Below are 25,650 nucleotides of genomic sequence, written 5' to 3'. Positions count from 1 at the left end.
GGGATTACATCGACGCGGCTTTCATCTGTCATCTGGATGAAGATATCTGGACAAATCATTTCTATGGATTCCATCTCATACAACGATTTGGGACAAAGAAGAGGCAGATTGTTTGGCAAGGTAAAGAGCTGGATCCCACAAGGAATATTTTCAGGAGAATAAAGAATTATGTAGCATTAAAAAAACGTTGATGAGCTGAATTGGGCTTACTAAAAAAAACAATAATAATAAAACTAGCCCGTGGTAGCCATCTGGCCCTGTACCATGTCAGCTCTGGCACAAATATTTATTGAATATTTATCTACTGCCTGGTTGCAAGGAATGCTGAGCAAGAATACACACATACTGAAAGAATACACATGAATACAACCACAAAAGGTATCTATCACAAACCAAATTAGCTGCCTTGATGATGTTTCTTAGAACGCTGGAATTATATTCTAACATTTAAGACAGACACTAAAAATTCTAAGACACTGATGGATCAAACCAATGAAATATATATTAATGACACTATATATTCACGTTTCCTTTTCTCTTCGTCTAGCAAACAATTATCTCGAATTTTTTAACAACAAACAGGCTGCAGTAAACGTTTCTCTTTATTACATTTATTATTTTTGCACATTGATAACACTATACATCAAAAACGCATTTTGTAATTGATTAATACACGGTCTCAGACAACAAAATTTCGTATTATTCAATTTATATATGTTATATTTGTTTGCTGTAAGGGGCTTGATACAATCTTCTTAACCAATACAGTTACCATTTCTTAATTGAAATAGGTAGTCTTCGGCGCATAACTCACAGTTGAATATATTCCAGGTTATTAATGGCATGTCTTGCTTTATAAGTGGTATTAAGTGAAAATAAAAGCTCTTGCCAAGGTTTGTAGACATTCTCAAAATTGCTATGCCATAACTCAGGTAGCACATTTTGGAATTGTTAACCACATTATGTGATCTATTTTATGTTGTCAGTTATCTAATCCCAAAATAATTGATTTCTTCATTGAAGATATAATTCAAATTATTTCAATGATATATGACAAGGACATTTAAACCCTTCTCAAAATTGACCTCAAAACACAAACTTCCTAAATAGTTGTTTATGTCAGATTTAAAGCCCCTTCTTTTCAAGACCAATAATTTAAAGTTAATAACGTTACAGGGTGCACAAAATGTAACTAAATAATTAAATTATAACAACCGCTTGCATTATCTGTAGTAAACATGTTTTTTTACTTTACCGAATCTAAAACTGTGAAGCATCGGAATTAAAGATGTATTGAGTTTCGGAAATAATACATGATGCCTTTTAGCAAAACTCAACGGGTAATATTTCGTCATTTCTCAGGTAATCCCGTGATGCCAGAACTTCTGTATTTTCTGACAGAACACGCCTAATTCCAACGATATGTTTATGTATAGGTGAGAACGTGCGATAGTCAGACAGTTTTATTACTAAAACTTCTTAACCAAACTCTTTCAAACGTCATGAAAAAGTGTGTGATCGGTAGGTATGACGACAGCAGCTTTCGTACTATTTGATTTTGTCCTCTTTTTAATTATCTAGTAGAATATAGTATCTATTATAAGTATCTCTAGTTAGGTACAGTAAAATGGAACTAATTCTTCTCCATTTTACGGTCAAATATTGGAGCGAATTAGTCCAAAATATTTAATATAATGTATTTCGACTGGTGTTATTCGGATATTTAAATTGGGAATGTTATTATTCTCAAAATTTTAGTTTATCCCAATTTATCACATGTAACAGATCAATTGAAAAGTCCCCAGCCTGACATATAGATGGCCTACTAGAATTAAATCCAAGGTATTTCGCCTGTCGATAAAATATTGCTTTTTGAACGAAAAAATACATTTGAAGCAAAAACTTGGCTTGATGCCGAGTTTCTGGACACTGCCCCAGGAAAATCAACCATCAAAGATTGGTATGCTAAGTTTAGACGTGATGTAATGAGCACTGAAGACGGTGAACGCAGTGGACGCTCAAAAGAGGTCGTTACCGACGAAAACATAGAAAAAATCCACAAAATGATTTTGAATGTCCGTAAATTGAAACAGAACGAAATAGCAGACACTCCGAAGATATCAACTTAATGTGTACATCATATGATTCATGAATATTTGGGTATGAGAAAGCTCTGTGCAAAGTGGGTGCCGCGTGAGGTCACTTTTGACCAAAAACAACGACGAGTTGATGATTCGGAGCAGTATTTGGAAATGATCAAGTGTAATTAACCCGAGTTTTTGCGTCGATATGTGACGGATGAAACATGTCTCCATCATTTTACTCCGAAGTCCAATGGACAGTCATCCTAGTGGACTGCACACGAGGAACCCGCTCCAAAGCGGGGGAAGACGCAATAGTAGGCTGGCAAGGTTATAGCGTCTGTATTTTGGGATGCATATGGAATAATTTTCATTGACTACTTTGAGGGAGGACCATCAACAGCGACTATTAGCGTTTGAAGGACGAAAAACCACCGCATTTGAAGAAAAAGAAAGTGTTCTCGTATCTCAAAAGAATGCTCGCTGGGAAGACATTTTCGTCGAATGAAGAGGTTATCGATGAAACTGTGGCCTATTTTGAAGCAAAGGACAAATCGTACTACAAAAATGGTATCGAAAATTTGGAGGATCGCTATAATCAGTGTATCACCCTTAAAGGGAAAAATGTTGAATAAAGAAAACTAATTTTGCCAAAAAATCTGTTTTACTATGGCAGGCCAGAAACTTTTCAATTGACCTGTTATATTTGAAAATTATCTAATTAGAATTAAAAACCGTTTTATAGTATATAATGTATTATCTTCCATTTACAGTAAAAAACAACAATGTTATTATATCCAGCTTTATTCTATCAGATTAATTATATCTAGCAAAATTAATAATTAGTAAAATGTAGGATCGAAATTTTAATATCACACATGTGTGAAGCATGTCGGTTGAAAAAATATGCTTGAAAAATGTGATTTTGTTGAAACGGAAAAAAGTTATTATATTATGCTGGCCCTAATATCATCAACTTTATTAACAGTACAAGCTGTCATGCGGGCCGCTGAACATATGAATCGTTTAAAATTTATATTTTCCTCTTTTTAATACCGGATTATTCTCGTGGTGTTTTTTTCATGTTGTTTGTTTTTCAGCCTAAGTTGATTAGCGCGTTTTAAATCAAATCTCTCTCTCAAAATTCGCATTCACGGCTGATATAAATAGATATACATTTCAATTATTTTTACTATTTTATTAAAATCCCTTTTACTAAATTAAATGGCAGATTTATCACTTAACTAAAATTAAATCTATATCAAATAATTTCCTAGCGGTATTTAAAATACTTTTTGTTGCGATTATTTGCATACATGATTATACTTTCAGAATTATAAAATTAATTTAAAAAAAAGCAAAATTTAACTGTTAAAGGATTAAATTGTATCTGTTTAGAATTTTTTGGATCAATAACTTGAAACATATATAACGTTAATAAGTTTAATATTCGGTGCGTTTGGCATCCTATGTGATATGAATAAAACTGAATGTGTTCTGAGATTATGTTTTACTAATCTAGTGTAGTGAGGACAAGCAATGTTCGCCGAATGTCTTTCGAAATATTTTTCATTATAATTATTTTCATAATTATTTTGTGGATGAAGGTGCTTGTCGATATGTATCTATGAATCCTCTTCTTTATAGGTTTGTAGGCAAAGTTGTATCTGCTGTACTTTTATGATAATTTTTTGTTTGCTGGTTAATAAGATGTTGACTTTACGTTGAAGTGTTTGAATGTTAGTTTAGATCCACTGTACATCAAATGAATACTTCATAAGGCCGCAGATATATTTATTACTTTTCTGATATTTTCATTGTATATTATCATTAATATTTTAATTAAGTATTATTTTATAACAAATTTTACACTCAATATTACACTAAATTTAACAATATTTATATACGTTTTATATATATATATATATATATATATATATATATATATATATATATATAATATTAATCACTTTATATACGTGTTCTAAAAATCTATATCTAAAAATGTTTGTTCAAATTTGAAAACGTCACAAACTTAGTGAATAATGTCATCCGCATAGATTTTATTTCATTATCTCGGTATAATCCTAACCGAAATTGTGATACTTATCATTTGGCCGTATGTGATGTAACAAGAATAATTATTCCCGGAGGGGTGAACATGCACTTAAATATTATTATATTTGAAAATATTAAATTTTAGTAAAATACTATACATCAATGTAATTTTATGTTATGCATATCCTTGAATGCCTCGTACTTGAATTAATTATAAAATATTTGTAGCAATCCGAATATTTGAATGAATATATGAGATTTTGTTTAAAATATCTAAAACTAAGAAAGTTTCTTTACTGTGAATTTAAATAAGCAATAAAATTGGATAATAATTTTAGGCACAAATATTTAATTTCTTAATCTTCATTTTAATAGTAACTGAGCAAAACCTATTTATATATAATCATAGAAATAGTAAATAATATAATTACATTAGAGCCAACATATAGCATTTAATTAAATTTCAAATATGACAGGTATACCAATAACTTCAGTATATATAGTATATAATATATCTAGGGTAATAGATAATGCAATTAGAACAAGTTAAAAATATACGTAATGTTTATTATACTTTTACAAAACAGATATAATTAATTTAAATTAATTATGGTAGAATGTTAATCAATAGATGATTACTAATCTTAATTAATGGATTTGAATGATTCTGTTATTACTTTAATAAATAATTTAGTCAGTTCATTTAGTTACCAAACAATTTTAAAATTTTAACGGAAAAATAAAAAACATGTGTTTTTTTAGTTTACTAAATTTATCTTAATTTTCTTTCAGGTACAAGGACGATCACGAATTCTTTCGGTACACGCCATCTGGTCCTGGAACAATTAGCTATCCAGTAGCGGGCGTTCATGTTAATCCCAACCGATCGGAATGCGACAAAAGCAGCTGCGATCTTTTGTTGACCAATATAAGACGACCCGAAAGTTCTGGGGCTTATCGCTGTGAAGTTAGCAGTGAGGCTCCAGCATTCAGGCTGGCATCGCAAACACATAATGTCACAGTTGCAGGTAAATTGTTAATTAATATTATAGAACATAAGCGTTGAAAATATACAATTTATTTTCTCTCTTTTTCTCGCAAATTAATGCGCAAAGACGAGTTAACAACAGACAATAACGAATAAATCATTAATAAGGAAATGAAGAAAAGTAAAAAATTTATAAGAATAAATATATTTTTTACATATAGTTGATTTACAACTAAAATTTTATACATATGGTGAGGAGGATTATAAAATACTAGGACTAACTTACAAAATTGTGTGCCTGGTTTTGTTAAGAATCTGTCATAACAGGTCGATTGAAAAGTCCCCGACGTACCATAGAAAAAACAAATTTTTCTGTCAAATTTTTTTTTTCAACATAATACCCTTCAAGGGTGATACACTGATTATAGTGACTCTCCAACTTTTCGATACCATTTTTATATTACGATTTGTCCTTAGCTTCAAAATAGGCCTCAGTTTCTGCGATCATCTGTTCAATCGACGAAAATTTCTTCCCAGTGAGCATTCTTTTGAGATCTGAGAACAGGAAATAGTCGCTGGGGGTCAGATCCGGAGTAACGCTATGTAATAGTCGCTGTTGATGGTCCTTCCTTTTCCAAGGTAGTCAATGAAAATTATTCCATGAGCATCCCAAAATACAGACTTCCCAGCCGACTGTTACATTTTCCCACGATTTGGAGCGGTTTCATCGTGTGCAGTCCACTCGGATGACTGTCGATTGGAACTCGGAGTGAAATAATGGAGCCATGCCATCCATTGTCACATATCGACGCAAAAGTCGGGATTATTATGCTTGGTCATCTCCAAACACTGCTCCGAATCATCAATTTGTCGTTGTTTTTGGTCAAAAGTGAGCTCGCGCGGCATCCACTTTGCACCGAGCTTTCTTATATCCAAATATTCATGAATATGATGTACACGTTTAGTTGATATCTCTAGAGTGTCAAGTTACAGTCATTCAAAATTATTTTGTTGATTTTTTAAATGCTTTCGTCGATAACAAACTCTTTTGGGCGTCCACTGCGTTCACCGTCTGCGGTGCTCATTTCACCACGTCTAAACTTAGCATACCAAACCTTGATTATTGATTTTCCTGGGACAATGGTCGGAAACGCAGCATCAAGCCAAGTTTTTGCTTCATCTGTATTTTTTCCCTTTAAAAAGCAATATTTTATCAATACGCCAAATTTCTTTTTATCAATTTTTTTCACTATAATAAATGTTGTTTCACTCAAAATGCTATAATTCACAAACTAATGATCCGGCAGCTGTCAAATTTATACAGGCATCTTTTGAGAGTCAGGGCTAACTATATATTTAATTTTAGTAGCGCCATCTATGTGTCAGGCCGGGGACTTTTCAATTGACCTGTTACTTGTCGATTATGCCTTTGGGACCAACTGCTGATTAAACAAGTAACTAGCAAGAACTCTGTCATTCGGCTTGATGTTAGCTTGTTTATGAATGTCTTCTTCGATGGAAATTTTGCTTTCTGCGAGGTGGTCTCTGGCGAAAATTTCCCGTTCTCCTGATTTGCTGTTAACTGTTTTGTTAAACTGTTAACTATGGACTTGACTTGCTTGATTTATTCTTGACTGATTCTCGATATGAATTTGAATTTTTTATTATTTCCTAAATAATCCCTTGCTGAATCTTGTTTCTGGATTCTTCGTATTTTATTGCTAAAGCTCCTATGTCAGATTTTTGGTGATGGTTGAGTAGGCTGGTTCAAGAAATTCTCTCTGCAGCCTAATTCGTCTAAATATTTGGAGAGGGAAAGACTTTTATAAATATGACTGTCCTACACAGATATGCATACGTGCTACAGATTCTTAGTATGCTCGGATATTCCATGATATCATGTCTTCTTGAAGTTTTATGGCAATGATATTCCATGGGATCTAAATTTGTTACAAACTTTGTCTAGCCCTGGATGTTGTACCCCTATTATGCGCAGCACTCGACAACGAGCTGATGCTACATGCCCTTGTTCGCTATGTGTTTTCTATTTCCTTCGGTGTCTTTCCTACTTTGCATTACTGAGAATTCAATATTTTATATTGCATCAAATCATAATTATTTTTCCACCTAACAAAATTTTCTAAAAACTGTTAAATGACCTAATCAAACAGACCCCTAGATATATTTAAAATAACATATACATACAAAAATAATACGTTATATTTTTCCTTAAATCTAGTAAACAATATTAACTAAGTAATTACGAAACAGCATATTCATGCGTATTTCATATGCTTAAGATAAACTTGTATTTGTCATATGCCACTCTGTTATTTAAATGGCTTGTTAATTTCAAGACTTTTTTTAATGTCTGATGTTATATAAATATATATCGAAATTTATTTTGCGACATATTTGTTCTCTATTTTGTTAAAAATGTACTGAAACCTCATGAAAATTGTGTTTCGATAGCTTGTAGAAGTGTACATTATTTCGAATAACGGCATCACATAACACTAATTATGTTATGTTAAAAATAAAGTGTTATTGAACATCTGGTGCGACAAAATATAAGTAAAACTGTCCATTGTACATTCTTAAATAAATTCAAAGTCATATGCATGATTTATGAGAGGTGGATATTTATTTAAATACAAAAACTGTAAATACTTTGTTTCCGACCACCTCTTATCCCTTCAATTGTAACTCATTCAATTAATAAATATTTATTCTTTATATATTCTTATATTTTTAAAATGATATTAATAATATTTTCTGTCTGATGTGGTCTTCTTGATCCTTTTACAATTTTTATGGCGTTTGTATAATCTGTAATATATTATTTGGTCACTAAGCTAAATTCTAATGATAACATTGAGCAGATTCTTCAAATTATATAAACTTGGCGACACTACGTGTCGTAAGTGAACGCCATAATGAACATTTTTCGTGAACGATTTAAGGGTATTAAGGCTCTCTTGTTCAACAGACCTGAACTTGTCACAAATGCTGTTCGATTGGACCTCCTAGGATTTTTTGTAACTTTAGTATCGTGAATTACAGATATGCAACATTTTTGCCCGCGGTATTTTTCAACAATCCTCTTGATGACATGACAACCTGCACCGAAGCAGCCTGAAAGCAGTAAGCATTCAAGTTTGGTAATCAATCAGATTAAAACAGGTGGTCTCCCGAAATTAATCTCTAAATTGGCCACACGATAATCAATGGGGTAATACTGAAAACCTTGGTTGAGAAGGATAACCCAATAATATAATATAGAAGGATAAAATACCTAAATCCTATATATATATATATATATATATATATATACATATCACTATATATATATTATATAGTTATTCATATATTAGATTAGATATAGATTCTATTTCTCATTTCTAAATATTAGAATAATTATCAAGGGTATTAAAATGATGTTGAAACGAACAAAGGAAATCTCTTATTAATTAGGATGAATTTAAGCAGAGGCTAAACGTTAAACATCCAAATATCCGCAGACCAACTGGTACCCTAATATAGTTTTAACTTCGACATTTCTCTATTATATTCATTGTTTTATCCCCTTTGCCATCGAAGCTTAGAAGGAGCCGTTAAAATACGCAACCGATAAGAGGATTTCGTCCAAAAGATAATATTAACAGGCTATTGAGCAGGCCATATTTACGGTTATCTCTCGTCTGGAAGCCGTAAGGATCGCAACGTTGATCATATAATCTCTGAAAGGTATTCGTATGGGTACAAATCGGTAATAATCATCATTTGATTTCTCATTATACGAAAATGATTGTGTTAATGTAAAATTTGCCAGTGTTAAAAAAGAATTTTTGGTTACTATTATGGTAAAAAAGCTAACTAAAAGAGACAGAAAATAGTTATTAGTTCCTTTCGCAACGAATCATCACGAACTTCAATCATCATAAGCCCCTGTTTGGTGCCACAAGACTGTTTTTTCTTCATCATGTGTCGACACAGTTGGAGATCGGCTAGAACTGGAAACGGAATGACTTCATTTCTAATACAATCTTGGACAGAAACATATAGATTTTTCTTTGAGCATTGTATTTGAAAGACGTCTAGCTTACAGATGTCGAAGTATCGGAGCCATATAGAAGGATTGACAAGGTATTAGTTCGTAATATTCTGAATTTAGTCTTGATTGTAACATTTATCTCATTAGGAACATTATTATTATTATTTTTGTTATACGTCGTTTAGGTGAACAGCTCCACGTGTCTTGAGAAATCCGAATAATGGATCTTCTCTTGAATGGAGCTCTTGGTCTTTTGTATCACGATAGTTCTCCTTCTTATAAAGAATAGTTTATTTCCGAATTTTTCATCAAAAATTAAACTTATACATTCCGCAACCGACCTGTACTCTCAAATTACTTTTGTGTGACATCTTAGTATTCATAAATGCAAGAAACTCTATCTAAGGCATATTAGATTGACTGAACAATTAATAGATCAGAAGAAGCCCTTAGACTACTTTCGTGAACAAATAGTTTCCGTTTCAACACTGTTCGACATAAATAGTTTCTAAAACAACTGTTTCAAAGTATTTCAAGGACCAAGTTGATAACTAACGAAGACTAACATTCATACCGATATTGATTGATTTCATCTGCATGTTGAGAAACGTTTGATGGATATAATCATCCCTATTTCAATCTAGGAATCATAGTTTTTGGTACTCATGATTCTAGTTTTTAGTTTATCGCGGCAAGTGAAATTTACGGTGTGGTGAACCAGTGGCCATAAAGTATGTCTATTGATGGAAGCACCTGCAGCTCCACAAGCCTATTTAAATCAATATACCTCAACCACAACTCGCTTCATATAAGGAGACCAATCGTATCAGGCGTTTGTATAGAGTTATTTTCATAGCGACGGGGAGCTGAGTATTTTTCCATATGTGGCGTTCAAATATTAGAAAAAAGAGAGCTATCTTAGAGATTTTGAAAAATGAATAAGTCATATGCATTTTATATAAAAACGGTCATTATTTTTGATCGCATTAATATGTTTCTAAAATTTTCTGTTACTTTCCATATTAGCTTTGTTGCGTTTCAAGAAAACGTTTCTGGAAATTTTTAAAAATATCACTATATTAAACCTGTTTGGACTGGTGTTCGGAGACTAAAATTTTGTAAATTGTTGAGATATAAATGATAAATTTTATATTTGAGCAGTCAAATGCTACAGTTGGTATCGCATTTAAAACCGCAAGCAGCAAATCATTTCTGTCTTTAAATCTTCTGATTTGTGAGGCAGATCAATATTCACATATGAAATACAAGTTTAGTTCCGATTTATTAGTTTTCATTAAGCACATACATATGGAATTCGCATTCAGAGATTTGAATCAACATAATTATGAATCAAATATTATTTAGCACTAAATCAATGCAAGGAAGCGTGCTAAACTCATCTTACTATTAAGCTATTAATTAATTTATAGTGCGTTTTCTAATATGCATCTGGAATTTAATTAAATGAAAATGTTATATATTTATTTATTTGATTGTAGTTTGAAAAAATATTGTGTTCAATTGTAGAAATAAAATGGAATGAAAGCAAGAATTTAAATATAAAAAAGCATAAAATGTCAATAAAATGAACCACTTCGAGTGCTTATGCCTAATGACTGCAACTTACTTCTTAGAACAATCACAAATTGTTGCCTAAATTATTTGCCCTAAAGTTACAGCTTTATAAGATGATGTAAGTATAATTATAATTTAGTGTAGCTTAAAGATATCACGTGGATATTGCTACTAAATCGAATATCTGACACTTAAGAACGTGAATAGGATGCAGTGTTATCTCTTTCGTAGAATATATTAAAAAATATGTCTTATGATATGTATACGTTTTTCCTCAGCATTTTTTTACATAATATCGCTAATTGTCATACTGTGGCCACTATAGTGTATTACTGTGGAAAATGTGCTTGCTTTTGTGAAATAAGTCTGGCTTTCAGGGGATCTCTCTTTAATTAGTATGATTACTATTCAAGATAATCCATTTCAATAAACCTCAATTTTATCAAATAATGCCCCAGCACACGTGTTAGCTGCACAGTATATATTAGTATATTTTATATGCAACAATTTTTGGTATACTTCTTAAAAATTGTCTTGATTCCGATTTCAACTATTATCCTTGTTATACCAGACAAAACTGCGTCATTTTAGTATAGATCAACAGATGTACATCGGCAATCAATCGGAATGATGAAACCCTTGGCGAAGATGCTATTGCATGTGCTTATTGCAATTTTCCCATTCGTAGATAGTAAGATACACATTCTGATGTAACTTGAGTTGTACCTTCATCAAGGGAATAACAAGCCTTGGTGCATTATGAGCTTAGTTTCTCTATTTCTCTAGAAAAAATTTACCTACGAAAAGCTTAATATATTGTCGTCGATTGTCGGATAATTATTCAATTTTTTACATATGTAAAATACAGGGAGACTAAAGGCTCTTAATTCCTGTTAACATTCTATAGTTTATATTAAACCAAAGATCCCAAAGAAAGTAGTCTATTATTATTATAATTTGTCACCAAATTCCACTAAAAATACTTTTTATACCTTTAAATTCCGAATTGTGTTGTAATTGTTGACCAGCACAGTAATTTGCTCTGCGCAAATTGCTTGGCCAAAATAAATTTAATAATTTTTTCCAGTAGATCTAATATATTTTGTTATTCCTCTATATGTTTTAGTATTGTGGTTACCATTTCTCCTCATCTGTTGATGCTTTGAATAATTTTCATTCTGTTTTCTATTTTTATATCCTTTGTGTATTCATGTTAAAATTTTGTAATAAATATTCCTATGCTGGCCTTGATCTTATAGTTTATACAGAGTTATCAACACAAATGTTAACATACGTAGTATTACAATATTAAAATTTGCATAAAATATTAAAATATTTGTATATAGTAATATATATATATATATATATATATATATATAATAATATAATATATATATATATATATATATACAGTAACATAAAAGCATACCAGAATAGCAATAATTCCAATAATATATCAATAATGTTTATTAAATCTAGTAAAATACCTCAAATCTATATATATATATATATATATATATATATATATATATATATATATATATATATAACATAACATAACATTAGAAGTATATCGATATTCAACTGATATTCAAAATAACTATTTTTTTATGTAGCGTTTGTTTCTGCAATGGGAATTTTTACATTTACAATCCATTATTTTAAATAATAAATTATTCAAATATTATGAAACGTATATATATTATTTCTTTATTTTAATTACTTTTATTTATTTCAATTTAAAATATTAAAGCATGGATCAATAAACATTTGAGCATAATAAAAGGTATTTGAAATATTTGTCACTATATCTAAGGGGCTATTCCGGTCCAGAAATTTAAAAATATCATATATATTTTTAATATTTCCAAAGCTCTTCGTTAGTGTCAATAAAGTTTAACACGTTTTTATCGTAACTAATTTTTTCGAGATGAATGACATATCTCATGTTCAACTGAATCAATTTTCTTCAAATTTTGTACGAGCTTTCGGTATACATTTTTTTCGATTATTATTACCATTTTACGAACAGCCATAATTTGGTAAAAAAATGTTCGTGTCCGCGTCAATAAATAGCTGTATTTTCGAAAATATATTTTGAATAATTGTCGTAAGAGCATATTCGTAAAGGGTCAAGCTTTGAAAATATGTGACAAAATCGATTTTTTCACATTTCTAGACTAGAATACCCTCTTAAATATAGTATGTATTGTAAATAATATTATATACCAATTGCATAAATCATTTAGTTAATTTATTTATAAAAATATGTGTTTTCAAGCTTTTTGTTTTTAACTAAAAACAGAAAAAAAGAGCGTGATGAATGCTAGACCAAATATATGAGGTTCCAAAAGAATGCTTTAAAACTATATGGCTTAAAAATATGAAATTAGTTTTGAAAAGGAAATCCATTAATAACTACAATGGCAATAAATTCGACGATGTTACTTCGGTTTTGAAAATTATAACATTACTCTCATTTTAATTTATTTCTGCTATTGTTTACAATTAAGGAAATAGCTATTGAGCTTATATAGTTTAGAGGTCTAATTTATTAGACCGTTCAACTGTTTATTATACTATTTTTAACATTTGGGAAATAAATTATATCTTGAGGAAATATAGAATATCATGTTGTATCGAATGTTTGATTTGGCCATGGTAGGTATGTAGCGTCTACTCGTTATCGAGTGCTTCGGCTATAGAGGTAGCGGTACCAGCGGTAAATCTATAAAACTCTAAAAAGCCCAAGATTATAAAATATCTGATCATTCCCAAGAGTCCTGAGCGCACATATTCCATTCGCGTGAGAAAGTCTAGCTGAGTCTTTCCCGCCCCGATAATTTGAATGGATCGGGCTGCAGTAAAGGGCTTCTCGAAATAACCTTTTCGGCCACCACCAAGAAGCCGAAAGAGCTTTCGGCATAAAAATGCGATGCATCCACTGAAAGAAACAAGATTATCCCAAAGATTAATTTATAAAAGAGAAAAGAAGTAAGAGCAAAGGAACAGTCAGAAACAGTGCAGTGGAAGTAAGAACCAAGATCTCGAGAAAAAAAAACTTCATTCGTCGTGTATATAATCATCAGTTGAGTCCGATGATTACGCCAAACCAAAGAGGCAAAGGTCATAATATCTATCAAATTCACAATTCCTTCACCATTACGTATCGATTTAACATATTTCATTTTATATGATTTCATCGTTGTCGTTCGACCTTCGTAGAGTAAAGACGTGTTTGGAGCGACGGTCAGTGTAATAAATTTGAAAGTGTACTACCTGTGCCACAAATGCGATTTTAAAAAATAAGTAAAAACCGTGACGACAATAACAGTGTTAAAACTGCGCGTTAAATGTTTAGTGAAAATGTGTTTAAAACGATGGTCACTGCAATAAAGTAACAAAGGTAAAATTTTGGGGGCTGTTAAGGGTCGGAGGTGCATCATCTGTACCACAAATGCGGCGTTATAACGGTTCTGAAACAAATACCGGTACTGAAATTTTTGTAAAAACGTGAATTAAACTATTCATTAAATAAAAATGATTGATAGAGAGAACCAGAGACTAAATGAGATGGAAACACAATCCTCAACGTCAGGTGAAGCTCATCTGGCACAACAGAATCAAATCTTTTGTCAAGAAAACCATAAGAGAACGCAAAATGAGCAAGCTCTCTATAATGCGTATATTAACGAAAAAACAGCCCGACGGAATCTGGAAATTGCACTAACAAATATGCAAAAACAATTAGATGCACTACAACTCCTAATAAAAAACCAAAACACATACAATCCAACTAGCATTCCCGTAGTGAACCAGTGCACTGAAAACAAATTGCCTGTAAACTATGAAACAGACGAGGAAGAATTGCAAAAAGAAGTAGGCTGGATAACAGTTAAAAGAAATAAGAAACGAAAAGCAAACTATACACCTGAAGCTTCACCACAACAACCAAAAACCATTAAAGCACAAGAATTGAATAAAGAAATAAAAGTGCCGAGACCACCTCCAATTATAGTAAGTAATGTCACAGACTTTGACTTGCTATATGAAACAATGAAAACAAATAATATACTATTTAGAGCAACAACATTAAACAATGGACAAATCAAATTAAACGCCGAATGTCGTAAAACTTTTACGAAAATTGCTGAGTGCTTGGAATTCCTAAAATTACAATGGCACTCGTATGAAGATAAGCAAACCAGAGACATTAAAGTAATGGCAAGAGGGCTTCCACCGACAGCTAAAACTACTAAAATAGTGGAAGAGTTAATAAAAAATGGACTTAAATGTACTGACGTCACAAATATCCTGAAAAAAGAACGAAATAAAAATAACAATGGAGAAATAGTTGTCCAGAAGAAGCCTTTACCACTGTTTATGTTATCATTCCAACATAACACGGACATAAAAGCAATTTATGAAATTAAACAAATTCTAGGAGTCGAAGTAAAAATAGAACCTCTTAGAAAGGCAAATCTTGTGCCACAGTGCAAGAGATGCCAATTACATGGACACACACAAAAATTCTGTAAAAGGGAACCAAGGTGTGTAAAATGCTCAGGAAAACACATCACGGGAGAATGCAAAAAACCCAAAGGAACAAAAGCGAAATGTGCGAATTGCAATGAAGCGCATCCAGCAAGCTACAGAGGATGCGTAGTTGCGAAAACATTCCAAGAGAGAAGAAATAAAATCAGTCAGGCTAAAGAGCAAAAAACAGTGACTCAAAATAAACAACCAAAAATGTACAACGAAGTCAACGATGAAATGACCTATGCTCAAAGCATAAACCAAACCGCTCAAAAAGAAACAAAAAAAGAAGACGTTACAACCAACGAACTGCTATTGAAACTTATAGCAAAGCTGGACAACCAGGAAAAGATTATTGAATCGTTTTCTGAAAGATTACTTAAACTCGAAAACAATAGGGCGGTGGCCTCAAGAACTAAAAATGGCAAGTAAAGACATCCGCATCGCAATTTGGAATGCTAATGGGATTCAGAAACATCACGCTGACCTACAAGTATTCCTAGAATTGCAAAAAATAGATATTTGCTTAATATCTGAAACCCATTTGACAAAGGAATCCTTTATTAAATTTAGAGGATATCACTTTTACCACACCATTCATCCAGCTAACACAGCAAGAGGAGGAAGTGCAATAATAATAAAAAATAATATATGCCATCATCAAGAACCCGGACTCAGTTTAGCAGAAAATCAGGTAACGGCAGTAACTGTTATATCTAGCAAATACAGGGTTACATTAGCTTCCATATATAGCCCTCCAAGATACAACCAAAAAAAAGAAAATTACTTGAATGTTCTAAACAACCTAGGAGAAAAATTTATAATCGGTGGTGATTTCAATGCTAAAAATACAAGATGGGGATCTAGAATGACGACAACTAAAGGTAATGAATTACATAAAGCAGCTGCTGAGCTAGGGTGCAGTTACATGTCGACAGGAAAACCAACTTATTGGCCTACCGATCCAGAGAAAACTCCAGACCTGTTAGACTTCTTTATAGCTAGAAACATAACCACTAACTACATGGAAGTTGAAGAAAATTTTGACTTAAGTTCAGATCACACACCTGTGATTTTGACGCTGAGTGAAAACATTATAAGAAAACAACAAAATCCAACATTAACCAACAAGAGGACAGACTGGGAAGGATTTGTTGAAGAAATAAACAATCGAATTCAACTAAATGTTCCCCTTAAGACAGAAGACCAATTAAATTATGAAACCGAAAAACTCGTTGCAGACATCCAACAGGCTGCTTGGAATAACACTCCAGAAATTAAAACTTCAACCAAAGGAATAAATTACCCGAAAGAAATCAAGGAAATGGTAGCTGAAAAACGAAAACTACGGAAAAAATGGCAGCAAAATAGAACACCTGAAAATAAGAATATCTTAAACAACATAACACAAAGGTTGAAGAGGGAAATTTTGGAAATTAAAAACAATTCCATAAATAACTATCTACGAAATTTAACAGACGACAAGAACACAGACTATTCGCTCTGGAAAGCCACTAAATACCTAAAACGATCCTGTCTACATAGTCCTCCGATAAGAAACATGCATGGAAGTTGGGCACGCAGCAACCTGGAGAAAGCAGAAGCATTCGCTGACCATTTAGAGAAAACTTTCAAACCAAACGAAAGTGAAATTGAACATACTTTACCGGACATAGACGGCGAAAATTCGACAATTCAATTAACAACTCCGAAAGAAGTCACCAACGTTATTAAAACAAACATCAAGCCAAATAAATCACCAGGCTATGATTTAATAACAGGGCAATTGCTGCACAATCTGCCAAGAAAGGGTATTATAAAGCTCACTAACTTAATCAATGCAGCATTTCGACTGAAATATGTCCCAGACGTTTGGAAAATGGCTGAAATAATAATGGTTCCAAAACCTGGAAAATCACCAAATGATATAAAAGCTTATCGACCTATCTCACTGTTACCGATGATAGCTAAGGTATTTGAAAAGCTCCTCTTGAAAAGATTAAAACCAATTATAGAGAGAAAAAACCTAATACCAACACACCAGTTTGGGTTTATTACCAAACATTCAACGATTGATCAAGTGCATAGAATAACAGATGTTATTGAAAAAGCCTATGAAGATAATAAAGTATGCTCAGCTGTATTCTTAGATGTAGCACAAGCTTTCGACAAGGTATGGCACAAAGGCCTCGTCCATAAGCTACAGAAAATATTACCGAAGCAACACACCGAACTATTAAAATCCTACATCACAGCCAGAATGTTTAGAGTGAAACAAGAGGAAGCTTACTCTACAATAAAAGAAGCTAAAGCAGGTGTACCACAAGGAAGTGTACTGGGGCCAATTCTGTACCTACTTTATACATGTGATATACCACAAATCGAAAACATTACAATGGCTACATTTGCTGATGATACTGCTATTCTTGCTGTCGGAAACAATAGCGAAGATGCAACCAGAAACCTACAACAGGCTACTGACGCTATAAATAAATGGACCCAAATCTGGAAAATACAAATTAACCAAAACAAATCTGTGCATGTTCAATTCACCTATAAACAGGCCGCGCTTACACCATTGACCATAAACCACACTGTCATACCATACAGCAATAATGCTAAGTATCTCGGAATGACACTTGATGCAAAACTACGGTGGAAGGAACATGTCAAAAAGAAAAGAAAAGATCTTGAGTTAAAATATAGAAAAATGTACTGGCTAATTGGAAGAAAATCTCAATTAACTATACATAATAAATTACTTCTATATAAACAAATATTAAAACCTATATGGACATACGGAATACAATTATGGGGATGTTCCGCAAAAAGCAACATAAATCTAATACAAGTTTTCCAGAACAAAGTCCTAAGAAGCATCGTAGGTGCACCCAGATATTACCGGACCATTTATTTACATCGAGATCTTCAGATACCGACTGTCAATCAAGAAATTAAAAGAATTGCAAAGAGACATGAGGAGAGACTTCACTCTCATGTTAATTTCGAAGTATTACAACTCTTGGACAACACCAAAACCGGACGCAGACTCAAAAGGACCAAACCATTTGAACTTGTGTAGTGTGTTGTAGTGTAGTGCAGTGAGGTGCATTAGAAAAAACTCAAAGTGTTAAAACAATTATTATTATGTTAGAGACTATGTAGGACTGATGAGTCCTATTAGATATATACCTAGATTTAAGCTATTATAAGGACAAATTGTAGGTTAGTCGGCAACGACTAGTAACAATGTATATAATTATAAAAAAAAAAAAAAAAAAAAAAAAAAAAAATTTTATATGATTTGTATATTATACAATGAAATAAACAAACTCGTCTTTGTGCATTAATTTACGCAAAGAAGAGAGAAAATAAATTGTGTTTCATTGGCAACATTGTGTTCTCTCCTTAACAACTTAACAGCTATGTTATAAACGAACATCTATATATTTCTACTTCAGATTATATTTATTATCATGATTTTTATAAGTTATTTGGAGAGGAAAAACAATAGAATAAATCAATTGATACGATACTAATTTCTACTATACCTAAAATAAAAATTGTTAATATGTTTCAACAAATTGAGACGTTTTTAAAACAAAGACGTTACGACTTTTATATAATAATAATTAATAAAACAATTATATAATATTAAAAACATCCTAATAAACTAATAAGATTTTTTCAGCAACTACCATAATAAAGTATAATATATTTTTACCTAATTATAGTTTAAATAATATAGTTTAAATATAAAAATATTCAATAAATAAAAAGTTTAACTTTATATTTTTTGTCAGTTCTACTCAGTGCCTACTTTTATAAGATAAATTGCGAGGTCCCTGGTCTGATAGCCTATCGGCAAAATTCAATTGTGTCCAAGTAAATTAACTTTTTTCCTTCGTTTTGCAGCGCTTCCTGAGAAAGCCCCGATCATGGAGGGACTGAGTGGATCATACACCTTGGGAGACACATTATCTGCCACGTGTACGTCTGATTTTGGAGACCCGAAACCGACATTAACTTTTTATATAAACAAGAAACCGGTAAGACTATTTATTATGCTTTGACGTTTAGCTCGGTAATGGAAACGAAGCTGACGACGCACGTCGAATAACTAATCGAAATTTTCACGGTTTATACATATAATACCCGTTTAAGGTCAACTAGGTACATTTTTCTTTTAAATTTGGATCGTTCAGTGACGTTGATGCTTTTTATTTCCATAAAATTTTCTTGCCGGGGTTTTTTATTGGGGGCGCTATCTGGTGTTAAACATCACCAATTTTAGGATAGAAAGATTGACTTGAATGGTTTGATTTTTAGTAAATTCAATGTTAAGTAATTCATGTTTGAATTCGGATAGTTAGTCGTAAATAGTTTGAAATACATCATAATTTTAGTGTTGAAATGTGAATCTTTATCAAATTAAAAACGTTTTTCTATTATCAGTTAGAATTCACAACAGCCGTTATTAATAAAATTTTAAAGCTTTATTGAACAAAAACTAATACATATTTGTTCTGAGAAATGTCTGTCCATTATTATCCAAAACATCTATAAAATTTGTCTTGATGACCCAGGTGATCCAGGAAGCGTTCGAATTTTTTATATCCTCAAAAGAACAAGAGTGCTTTTCAGTCAGGATTTTGTACCATTAATCGGAGTAGATGATAATCTGAAATCTTAACATCCATCGATGTCCCCTTTTAGAGTGTTAAGGTATTAACCTCTTGAGCCATATCATTGTCGCATACCGAGATTATTTCGTCGTACCGTATATTTTTAACTTCTTCATAGATGCTCAAGTAACAGTTACGCTTGTGGCATGGAATACAACTTTCCTTCCCAGTAAGTATGTGATGCAGAAATACGCTCTTTTTTTGCCGGTGGAGTAGTTAGAAACATGTCCAAAACATCGATTAACATCTTTATGCTTTAATTCATACTTTGATCAATGTCTTTATAACCATTCCTAGGACTCAAAATCGAAGGAAAATAGTTGAGTAACCTACAATAAGTAGCCAAGCGACAGTACCGAGTTTGTCAAGAATCTACAAATGACAGGTCCTCTTGAAACTATTCTTAGCACGTTCTTTTACTAACATACTCATCACTCCATGCCTCTGTTATTAAAGGCAAAAAACAACATTTGTCACAATAGCGCTCATTGGATTCAAACTAGTTATTTTTACTCATTTATATTGTATTTAATTCGCAAATCTAATGATAAGAAATTGTGAACAAGTGTTTTTCTTTGACGTATCAAATTGCTGTTCGTCATTTGTAGTCGCTGTTTTTCGTTGGCACCATCTTAGTCCTTATAAGTGTTTCAGTTAGTGGCGGATTTTAATTTGTACCCCAATATGAAATCAGTTAACTTTAGAAACCCATTACCGACTGGCTAGAAACTTTGACACCATGCTGTGACTTTCTTAATTATTTTTCACTGTAATTTACTGCATGAATTAAATATTTGCTGAGCGGGCTATTTTATTTCGCTGCAATAAATCTACTTTTATCTTAATACAGTTTTTTAAATCGATTCCTAATAAAATGAAAGGTAATCCAGAAAAGCTGAAAAACATCAATAAATTACTCAATACGTCAGTTTTACAAATATAATAGAGAAATTCTATTGAAATGAATAACTCAAACATTTAACTGGAAAAAGCCATTGTCGATGCATATTTCGTAAATAGATTTTGTCAAAACAGTCAGGAATTCGCTAACATGTTGGATAGCCGAAACTCGCTATAAATGTATAAATGTAATTAAATAATATAGGCAAGTCCTTTATTCCAAATCGTATCATTTACAAACAAATTTATAGACATTTTGAGATAATATGAAAAAAATAAAGTAAATTAGGGAATATTTTTTGTTGAGGAAAAAATTAATTTGGAAGAATGGTGAAAAAACCGTACATTGCAGTACAGAATATACTAACGATTTTACTATACCTTCATAAATAATTTGCAATTCGTATGAATGACACCCAACGTGCTTTAGAATTGTGCGGAATTGGAGCTTATAATGTAGACAGTAGTTTCATAAATATAAACCTTATTTGCACTGAAAAAGCAATAATAAAAAATATTATACACTCACACAAATTTTGAAATTAAGATAGTCATAAACGTGCATTTTATTAATTCAGTTCAATTATAGAGCCTGAGTATTATGGTGTTGTGTAGATCTACTTTTAATCATTTTAGCTGATTTAAAGATGCAATATAAAAAGAAAGCGAGAAAATTATTAGATTAAAATTCAAAGTATACCCAACTTGCAATAATTACCATAACAGAACTACACGTCTAATGTCTAACGCCCAACTGTCTGTCTTTAATTTTAAAAAAGACCCACAAATTTGGCAAACAGAAGTTTTAAATACTTCTTTCGATTTTTATAACGGATAACAATTCTTATTGAGTTTTAATGTGCTAGCTTTGGTCACTTGACTTAGCTCCGTCAGATTTCTAGCAATTACTCCATCCCAAACGAATTTTTTCTCCCACGAATTTTTGTTTGTTGGAATGCAGCTGGATCATTTTAAACAAATAATTAAACTCGGTTGACATATTAATTTCAGATTGAATATATATTTAAAAATATATTAAATACTAATAATTCCCTTCATCCAATATATTTTATAGTTAAATACCGCACCCAATAAATTATTAATTAATAATTTGTATTTGATATTAATAGCCCATAATATTTAGTTGTATAAAATCTGGTAGATGTAAAATGTTGATAAATTATTTATAATAATAGAAATGATTATCTATGAACAAGATGAACTTAGTTTATATTTCAAGCTTATTCATTCTATAGTGTTGCAGATATTTAAAAATAGATATAATATTGGTGAAAGAATAATTTAGGCTAATATTAGGGCCCTATCGAATATTAAGTCACACTAAGATATAATAATTGTTCAATAAAGTCATAGTATGGTGCGCCTGATTAAAAGTCTATAGAATATTTCAGATATGAATATAGTTGCATTTGTTTACTTAGCCAAAATTTATTGCGTTTTAAAAATAGATTATCCAGAAAGTCGTCTTTGGTTAGTTTTACTTTCACGCTACCGAAATGGTAAAAATGCGGGGCAAGTTTATCCTAAATTGTGTGAATGCCAGTGTCAAATTTAGCTCACTTATTTTTGTTCTGGAAATTTTGAACCCTGAAGAAGGGTTAAAAATGGTTATAAAGGCTCTAATGCCAAGCAAGATGATACTGTGTTGTGATATGTGTGGTGTAATTGTAAATAATTGAAACATCTGAGTTTGAGTTAAACTATTATTTCGACTCCTTACTGTAAAGTATTAATGCGATAGAAGCAAGCGATTAATATTTTTAATAACTCATATAAAGTTATATTATTCGAACAGTTAAAACAATGAGTTTCTCCAGCTTAACATGTAACAAAGAGGACCAAGTTATTTATGTTGGTCAGCTACAAATTGAAATGAATGCAGGATTCATATCGATTATATGGAAAGCGATCACTAGCGAATATTATTCAAAACATTCGGACATATTTCATATTGATTTAAAGCAATAACGATCGCATCTGAAAAAGAGAAAAATGTTTCAAAGCTTTAGGCTTTAATTTAAAGACATTGCAGAAGTTTTATAACAGGTCAATTGAAAAGTTCCCTGCCTACCATAGTACAACAAAATTTTTTGGCAAAATTTTTTTATTTTTTTTTAATCAACATAATTCCCTTCAAGTGTGATACACTGATTATAGCGACCCCCTAACTTTTCGGTACCATTTTTTCGAAAAATATTTCCCAGCGAGTATTCTTTTGAGATCTGAGATCAGGAAATAGTCGCTGCGGAGCAGATCTGGAGAATATGGTGGATGAGAAAGCAATTCGAAGCCCAATTCATGAATTTTTGCCATCGTTTTCACCGACTGGTGACAGGGTGCATCTTGGTGAAGCAGCAATTTCTGCCGTTTTTCGGCGATTTCGTCCTTCAAACGTTCTAATAACGCAATTTAATAGTCGTTGTTGTTGGTACTTCCTCTATCAAGGTAGTCAATGAAAATTATTCCATGCGCATCCCGAAACACAGACGCCATAACCTTGCCAGCTGACTGTTGCGTTTTCCCATGCTTTGGAGCGGGTTTATAGTGCGCAGTGTCTGCAGACTGTCGATTGGACTTCGGTGTGAAATGCTGGAGTTATGTTTCATCCATTGTCACATATCCACGCAAAAACTCGGGATTATTATACTTGATCATCTTCAAATACTGCTCGTGAATGATATGATGTACACATTCAGTTGATATTCCGAGATGTCTGCTATTTCTTTCAATTTCAATTTACGGTCATACATATCATTTTGTGGGGTTTTTAATGTTTTCACCACGTCTAAAGCATGCGTTACGTATCAATCCTTGATGGTTGATTTTCCTGGGGCAGTGTCCAGAAACTCGGAACCAAGCCAAGTTTTTGCTTCAACTGTATTGTTTGCCTTCCAAAAGCAATATTTTATCAACACGCGATTCAATTTTTATTTTTGTCCATTTTTTTCACAATAACAAACGTTGCTCAAAATGTTATAATTCACAAACTAATGATCCGACAGCTTTCAAATTTATACACGCATCTTTTGAGGGTTAAGGCTAACTAAAAACATATGGATTTTATTCTAGTAGTGCCATCTATGTGTTAGGCCGGGGACTTTTCAATTGACCTATTAATGACGGTATTATAGTTTTGGCAGATAAGTAGAAAAATATTATTGATCAAAACGGCTTATGTGTGTAAATTCACTTTCAAAAACACGAAAAACCCAAAACATGAGGTGTTGTGTTAATATTTTACAATTTCATTTTAAAACAAAAAATGTTTAGATTAATAAATTTTTTTATCACGGAATTCAAAAAAATAACCTGTCCGTGTAAAATATATGTCGTTTACTGATGCGTAATTGTGATGTCGCAATTTATTGACACGCATGCCAGATATTTCACACTGAATGATGTATATTTGTATCCATCATTATCTGACGAACAAACCGTTAATTTTGTAAGATTTGTCTGTCAGAGCTGAACTAAACCATTTCGCGTTGATAAAGTGGCCAGTTTCGATTTCTGAATGGGAGATCGTTGTCACTGAAACCCATTATAGAACTATTCAGGCAATTAAATCGTATTGTTTGACATTCAGCTAATGACTTCAAGGTGTCATGTCTATAATACGTATATATTATATTAGGATAGCTTAATTTAGTTGCAAAATGATGCTCTATTAATATAACAATATCTATGTTAGATCTACACGGACAATGAAGCAAAAATACAGGGGAAGAATAAAACATGTTTTATTGAATATTTAGTATCTAACCTAATATAAGTTTAGTTAACAATATTTTGGATATGAAAAAATATTCTCAGCTTCTCACAGAAAATTTTCTCGAAGAAATATACAGAACTACTACAATCTTGGATCACTAACAGAATGTTGAATACTAAAATAAAAGGAAGCCTACTCTACAACAAAAGACGCTAAATAAAGACCAAGGTTAAAGTAACAAGGATATCTATCTTCATCACCTACTTTACACGAATATTACGGTGACTATATTCGCTGTGTGAACATAACCTGAAAATAAAAATTATAGGAATGTTCGTCTGGTCGGTCGGTCGAAATGTGTGGCTGTCGATGCGATTGTTTGTCCGAACACTCACTACTATTTTTGGCACGAGAACTAAAAACACTGGTTGAATATAACTTGTTTATTTTAACCCTGAATGATACATGTGGTCGACGTGAGAATGGACAGGATATTACGTTAAGGTGAAAGAAGTACGGTAGCGCTGGAGAAGTGGTACTGTTACAAGGGGGTAGAGAAAAGAAAAGAGAGCCAGGCGTCGTTGTGGTGGTCTTTTAGAGCTGGGAACCGTATGGTACCAATCCATCGGCGTTACCAGCCGTTGAACTTACTGTAGGTAAATGCGTGGTGGCCTAAAGGGTCGTAGTGGTCGCTACAAAATTAACTACAGTAAAACTGTGTGTGTGCGCATGTGCAGCTCACCTATAGTGATAAGAATAAATAACAGTACTATTCCATATGACAACAACAACTAGATATCTTGAAATTACGTTTGTTGCAAAATTTTACTGGAAGATATGTATTAAAAAGAGAAGGAATGAACTGTAGTTGAAATTGGAATGTTCTGCGAAAAGCAGTATAAATATAATATATATTTTCCAAAAATAAATGTTCTAAGAAGAATTATATATATAAGTGCACCCAGATACTATAGGAGTGACTACTTACACCGAGACCTTAAGATACCGACTGTCAGGAAATCAAGCGAGTCGTAAGAAGA

The 25,650-nt window shown here is 32.1% G+C and overlaps 1 protein-coding gene across 1 annotated transcript in view; it reads left to right on the top strand.

The window, feature by feature from the left end:
* Positions 1-25,650, top strand: part of LOC143193474 (uncharacterized) — a 178,892-nt gene that overhangs the window by 115,985 nt on the left and 37,257 nt on the right. The window contains exons 3-4 of the mRNA XM_076399700.1: positions 4,932-5,167; positions 19,208-19,341. Coding sequence (XP_076255815.1) covers positions 4,932-5,167; positions 19,208-19,341 — 370 coding nt within the window. The remainder of the gene's footprint in view (positions 1-4,931; positions 5,168-19,207; positions 19,342-25,650) is intronic.

This window comes from Rhynchophorus ferrugineus, unplaced genomic scaffold, assembly GCF_030347505.1.
Source record: "Rhynchophorus ferrugineus isolate W39M unplaced genomic scaffold, kcgeb_rfMv2 rfM3, whole genome shotgun sequence".
Lineage (NCBI taxonomy): Eukaryota > Metazoa > Arthropoda > Insecta > Coleoptera > Curculionidae > Rhynchophorus > Rhynchophorus ferrugineus.
Note: the sequence above shows the minus strand (reverse complement) of the source record. Positions and strands in the feature narration are given on the sequence as shown.